This window comes from Elephantulus edwardii, unplaced genomic scaffold (genome assembly GCF_000299155.1).
Source record: "Elephantulus edwardii isolate Elephantulus edwardi_28Jun2011 unplaced genomic scaffold, EleEdw1.0 scaffold00129, whole genome shotgun sequence".
NCBI lineage: Eukaryota > Metazoa > Chordata > Mammalia > Macroscelidea > Macroscelididae > Elephantulus > Elephantulus edwardii.
The window spans coordinates 4,351,543-4,358,414 of NW_006399879.1; the positions used below are offsets into that span (position 1 = coordinate 4,351,543).

At 52.0% G+C, this 6,872-nt stretch overlaps 1 protein-coding gene across 1 annotated transcript in view; it reads right to left on the reverse strand.

Annotated features, from left to right (window-relative positions):
- FAM53A (family with sequence similarity 53, member A) overlaps positions 1-6,872 on the reverse strand; it is a 16,285-nt gene that overhangs the window by 7,844 nt on the left and 1,569 nt on the right. Inside the window, exons 2-3 of the mRNA XM_006893649.1 lie at positions 1,206-1,260; positions 20-134 (exon numbers count right to left, since the gene is read on the reverse strand). Of these exons, the coding sequence (XP_006893711.1) occupies positions 20-134; positions 1,206-1,260 (170 nt within the window). The remainder of the gene's footprint in view (positions 1-19; positions 135-1,205; positions 1,261-6,872) is intronic.

The window sequence follows — 6,872 nt, forward strand, 5'->3', positions numbered from 1 at the left end:
GTCGGGCCTCCACTGCAACCCCATGGAGTGCACCGCGGCGAAGGGGCCGGGGGAGAAGGCGAAGGCGGGCACCGGGGGCCCCTCGCTGCGGCCGGGCCGGCCTCCGCTGACCACCTTCCAGGGGCTCTTGTCGGCTGCGGAGACAGGAGGGGGGCGGAAGGGGCGTGAGCGGGTCACAGTCCAGGGGGGACAGGTGGGGCCTGGCGGGCTGCACACATCTCCAGAGTGTCCCCACCAGCACAGCAGGTGACCTCTCAGTGATCCCGGGCAGTCCACTGGTCCTCCCCTCACCGGTCACCCCTGCTCCTGGTTCAGTGACACCCCAACACTCAGATCACAAACAGGGGAGTGAATTTCCCAACAAGAGACACACACACATTCTGGACACTTCCCGGGCCTCTTCAGAACCACAGGGAGGGGCGATCATGGGGGCCTGGGGTGCGCCACCATCTCCAGGGACAGAAGCAGAGGGCTGGTCCCAGGTGAGGGCTGCTGCGGCAGTCTGTCCCTCGGCCCCAGCTCCGGGCTCCCCATCAACGTTCGGTCACATCCAGCGTGTAGGACCTGCGTCTGAGGACCGAGCCTCCCCTCCCCTGGGCAAGGCTCCGGGGAGCGTTCAGGTGCCAGCCCCCCACCAAGGGCAGCACCCCCATCACAATCCCCATATGCTAAGGTGGCCCACTGCCGGGTCAGGGGCTGAGCACTCCACAGTGTGGACACCCCTCCCAGCATCCCCCAGCTGCCTGCAGGGTGGACACCACAGGACGTAGTCCCCAGCCACAGGCATCTCCTAACTGAGGTGCGCTGCCAACAGGGCCAGGTGCAGCGGGCAGTTCACCAGGACACCCCTGCGTCTTTCCAGAACAATGTGGCAGTTAGTTCCCCAAGGCTGCCAGCAGAGGCAACTGTCACACTTAGAGGGACTCTAGGCAGAAGGAACAGGAGCCCCCTCCCAAGCACACGGCTGGGCCCTGACCAGCAGGTAGACCCCACACAGACCAACAGATTGCCCTGCAACCACTGACCAGCACAGGGAGGGGACAGCTCCTGAGGGATTCCAGCCACCCTAAGGCACAAGACAGACACACCGTCTGGATGAGGCTATGAAGGTCAAGCTTAGGGTCAAATCTAAGGAGCGGACCCCACCTGTGACCCCGAGGCCCAGAGGCACAGCCCTGGCTGGGCCAGGCCCCTTACACACTCACCATGGAGTTCAAACGGGAATATGCCACCGCTTCTGTTCAGTTTCTCGGTGGGACACTGCAAGTGACAGAAAGAGGGCTCAGCACCCCAGACCACACAGGGAAACGAGGAAGATGGCCCCCCAGGCCACACACAACATGTTCCCTTACCTAAAACCCAAGTGGAAATGAAACGGCTGCCGCAGAGCGAGAGCCATCATCCCTCCTTCCCACCCTCACAGACCTCACCCCCACCCGCACCCCCTACACCCCACACACACTCCCCACCCCCCAGCCCGCTCTGCCAAGGCAGCTCCATGCTCTGGGTCAAGGACCCCAGTGCAGGACTTTTCAGGGAGTCCCGGGCTGGGAATGGCCTGCAGCCTATTTGGGGTGGTGGGTGCCAGGCTGTGACTACAAAGAGCAGACCCCTCCCCAGCAGACCCCTCCCCAGCAGACCCCTCCTGGTCCCACTCTCACACCTGAGAGCTCAGCCTGCACAAAATAAACGTACTGTCTGAAAAGACCCAGCCTCCACACTAAGGCTGCCTGACTCAGGGGTCAGGGCGGAAGGAGCGGCCCAGCAGGCTGATGGACAGATTCGGTCAGCTCAGGCCCAGTGCCCGGTAGCCCCTGCTCCCAGGCAGTCCCCGACACTGCCTCCCTCTCCTGTCCCAAGCACACGGATCCTGCAAGGCCTCTTTGAGCCAATGCTTGGGCCTCCTGTCCTGATCCTTCACCACACAACCATGGGGCTTATCTGCCAACTTCTTTTCTTGTTTTTAACAGAAATTTCTTCTGTTATGTTCTTGTTGTTGTTGTTGCTGTATACCATGTTGTTGTGATGTGCCGTCGTCGAGTGGCTTGCGACTCATAGCGACCCTACGACCCTACATACAACAGCTCAGTGCTGTCGTATACCACGGAGTCGTAATTAACCCACCGCTGGCCCTGAGGTGGGTGTCCAGAGGCAGTAAACTGCATGGGAGGAGAGTGTCCAGCCTTCTGTAAGACCTCTCTACCACAGAACCTTCCTCAGCGACATGAAGGAGTGAACCGCGCCAACACACAACGACCAGGACGGGGCCCCTGGAGAACGGTGCTGGCTGACCTGACGTCCGGGAATAAGAGCGGCCACAGGGCCCCTTAGAGGCGGGGAAACTCCATCTCGCATATTTAGGGCATGTTGTCGGGGGGCCAGTCCTTGGAGAGAATTCATGACGCGGGAAAGGTAGAGAGACGAAGACTGACCCTCAGCAGACGGACTCAACAGTGACCACCCCAACGAGCCGGCCTGTGTCAGAGACGGGGAGAAGGGTGCGGACAGGGCGAGGTTCAGGGCTGCGCTCATGGGTGGTGGCCAGTCACAGTGGACCTGACAGCACCTAACAAGAACAAAGAGAACGCACTGCAAGACTCCACCAAGGAACAACCTTGGTGTGAATGAGGAGAAACGGAGCACTGCTCATAAAAGGAAAACTCAGCTGAGGGAAATGTTCCCAAATGTTCTTGACCAGCAGTGCACATTCCCTCCTTGTGATCCTGGCCTGTAGTTTGTAGATACTACTGAAAAGTCCTGAACTTTTTTATTTTGGTGAGAAAAATTTACATTTAGAATTAGCCCGCTGGACTCAGTTTGTTGTTGTTGTTGTTATGAGCCGTCGAGTCATTTGCGACTCATAGCGACCCTATGCACAACAGCCCTAAACCCTGCTCTATCCTGTGCCAACCTCACTGCCTCTGACACTCCCATCCAGATTACCCCGGTCACTGAATCAATCCACCTCATAGAAGGTCTTCACCTCCTGAGCTGTCCCTCCACCCTCCCAAGCATGATGTCCCTCTCCAAGGACCCATCCCCCCTGGCAACATATCCAAAGTATGTCAGACGAAGCCCCAGAATCCTTGCCTCCAAGGAGTAGCCTGGTTTAACCCTCTCCAAGATGAATCTGTTTGTTTTCCTGGCAGTCCATGGTACATTCAGTACCCTTCTCCAGCACCACAGCTCAAAAGCATCCACTGGCAACATCCAAAGCATCACAGTCAGAGCAAGTTGAACATAGGCCTTCTTCTCTCCAACAGGCCTAATCAAAGTATTGACCTTGGCCACATAAATGTCATAGAGCTTCTTTACAGCTTGTTTGATTTGGTGCTCGTTGGCCTTGACATCCACAGTGAACACAAGTGTGTTGTTATCTTCTATCTTCTTCATAGCTGACTCGGTGATCAGGGGAAATTTGATGATGGCATAGTGGTCAAGCTTGTTTCTCCCGGGGGTGCTCTTCCGGGGGTATTTGGGCTGCCGTCGGAGTGTCAGCGTGTTAGGCCGCCAGAAGGTGGGTGACGTGCAGGTCTTTTTTTTTTTTTTACCATGGACCCCCTTCAGGGCTGCTTTCTTGGCCTTTGATGCCTTTGCTTTGGCTTCAGTTTTGGGAGGGGCAGGAGCTTCCTTCTTCACTTTCTGCACCATCTTCATAGAAAGGAGTCTTGAACTCTTGAAGATGCCACCACTTGTCTTTCATTTTTTGTACTGTGGTGGTTCACTTGCATATGACTGATGCTGGACACTACACCACTGAATTGCAAATATCAGCAGTCACCTACGTGGACAGATTATGGCAGATTGTACTCTAAGAGACATGAAGCAGGAGGCAAAACCACCCGGCCAGTTCTGAAATAACAGGCCTCCAGAAATCCTACAGATACTATCTAAAGCAGGCCCAGCAGATGAGGCCCTCCGGTCGGAAGGCATTCAAAACTGTCTGGGTAAGACCTGCCTCCTCAAAGCACAAACTGCCTCAAAGTGATGATGTAGATGAAGTGAAGGACCTTCTCTATGTTGATGTGACAAGACGCAAAATGAGGAGAAACTACTACAAACATCACTTGGTGACTGCAACATGAAATGTACAAAGTATGAACCTAGAAAAATTAGAAGTTGTCAAAATGAAATGGCTTTAGTGAGCTAAAATGGACTGATACAGACCATTTGCATCAGAAGGTCATATGGTCTACTGTGCCAGCAATAACAAAATGAAGAGGGGAAACTTTTATTCATCCTCAAAAAGAATTGAAAAAATTTCCTCAAGTACAAGATTGTCAGTGACAGGATAAATTTACACACACGGAGGAGACGTGTGCTGTATTAGCCTAAAAGATGGCTCTATCTAGCCATTACAGTCAGTCTCTTTTGGCCTCCTGCAACCTTAACTGTGGACACATGGTCTTTTAAATCACTAACAGCTGTAGGACTAGGATAAGAGAAAGAGTGCTTCCCCCACTGGGCAGCAAGACTTGTGGTGCTAAGACATGACAGAAACTGGAGCAAGACCCTGAGGATGGTGGTGGAGAGACTGTGGCACTGCTGTGGAGAAACTGTGGCAAGCTGTGAAACCGAGACGTCTTGCATTTGCGTTGGCCACAGTTTAAGGTTTCTGTTGTTCTTCCCAGAAGCTTGAAGGAGAAGCCGACTTATAATTGCTCTGAGGCAAACCTTGCTGGATGATTTGGATTATTGTGAACTGAAACCAAATCCTGGACTAATTGAGGAATTGTGCCTTGGAACTTGTGCTAAAACCTGGGTTCATTTCATGTGATATTCTTTGTGTCCCCCACTCTCCAACTTCCTTCCCTAATGACCCCCATTCTCAGTACCACCCCTGTGAGTCTGTGAGTCAACGGTGAAGAAGCTCAAGAGGCCCCGTGGGGCTGGGCTGTGGGCTCTCTCCCTGCTTTCTGCTCTGGGGCCGTGAGGGGCTGTGCTATTCTCACTCCCTCTGGCCCTTTCAGGGAGATGTTCATGGCCCTGTGTCTCTATGACCCCATTTCTCCTTATCAGACCACCTGCTAATACAACTATAATCCAATTTATTCACCAACTACTAAACCAAAGTCGAAAAAACTGACAATTTCTACCAACTTCCTACTGTCCATCATGACAAACGGAGAAGACTGAAGTCGTCAACGATTTCATTTTACTTGGTTCCACAATCAACACTGATGGAAACAGCAGTCAGGAAATCAAATGCATGACGCACTGCATTGTAAAAACTTGGTGCCAAAGACCTTTTTAAAGAGCTAAAGAGAAAAAAGACCAAGCAGCACTGCAGAGTGGACAGGGAGGGGGAAGAGAGGAGGAGGGAGTAATGCACAACAAGGAACTGATGAAAACTTAGCCTTTCTGTAAACGTTCGTTAAAATCACAATTTAAAAAAAATCATTAACCAAATATGTTAATAAAGACTAAGGTACACCTGACTCAAACTACAGTATTCCAAGCACTCCACATGCGTGTCAAAGTTAAACAATGAAGAAGAAACGAAAAAAGGTTGATGCCTTGAACTGGGTTTCTGCTGAAGGATACTGAATATGCCGGGGGATGCTGGAAGAACAGGGCACTCTGGTGGCTTACAGCTAACAAAGTGCACTGCCAACACAAAGGGATGCAGTTCGAATCCACCAGCTGCTCCCTGGGAGAAAGATGGGCAATCTTCCCCCTTGCATCTTCAGCCTCTGAAAAGCTGCTCGCGAGTCAGCTATCGGCTGTGCCGACTCAACGGCACACAATAAAAACAGCCAGCAAACAAACACGTCAGCCTTGCAGGACGTGCAAGCAGAGCGCTCTGTGGAGCCAGGACTGTGAGACTTCTTTCATCCACTGGACGTGTTATTAGGAAGGTCGGTTCTTGGAGGACATCAGAGTTGGTGAGGTAGAGAGAGGGTCAGTGACTAAGAAGACCCTCAGCACGATGGATGGGCCCAGTGGTCACTCAAGCCACTCAGCACAGAAACACTGTGACAATGACACGGGATCAAAAACAGTGTCATCAGAGAGCTACGGTGGCCTTGTGGCAAGAAGCTGCACTGTAATCCCAGGGGTTATGGTTCAAATCCACCAGATGCTCTGCTGGAGAAGGAGGGACAATCTCCTCCTGTACCAGTCAGATCTGATTTGACTGTACATGCACACACAAAAAAGAAAAGAAAAAAAGGAAGAGTGTCACTGCTGTATACAGATTCATGCTGAGTGGGAAACAACCCAGCCACAGCATCTAATGACAACTTCCACATGCGCCCATCAGAGATTTTAACAGGCCTTTAGCAGGAGCTCAATAGAGAAAGAAATGAATGAGGATTTGGGTCTTTATTAAGAGATTATAACTAGCAGATACAGAACTTTGTATCTAAAATTTGTATTTATTCAAGAATAGGAAAATGTACCAAATGGGACCAACTAATAGCACCTCAAAATAAGTTCTGCAAACGTTCTAAGAATGGATCTCAATACCTTTAATGCAGTCAGGAAACCAATGCTTAACAGAAATCTGACACTTGATGGGAACTCTTGTGCTTGAGAAAGTGATACAGAAAATACCAACTATTTAGAAGTTCCCAGTGCGATGCAGGCAGGTCCATCTGCTGTCTGACGTAATGCTACTGTTGGGACGTGCCATGGACTTGACTCCAGCTCACAGGCTCCCAGTACAGTGCAGGGAGCCACTTCCCAGTCCTGGGTCACCCTCACAAATGTTGCTGAGGTGACCCCTCTCGGGTTTGAGGATCTTGCTCTTTTCACCTGACCCTATGAGGCGAGCATGCAGGGCCTCCCCAGCAAATCACGCACACCTATCACAGGCCTATCCTGGACACCCCCAGCCTATCACGCACACCTATCACAGGCCTATCCTGGAC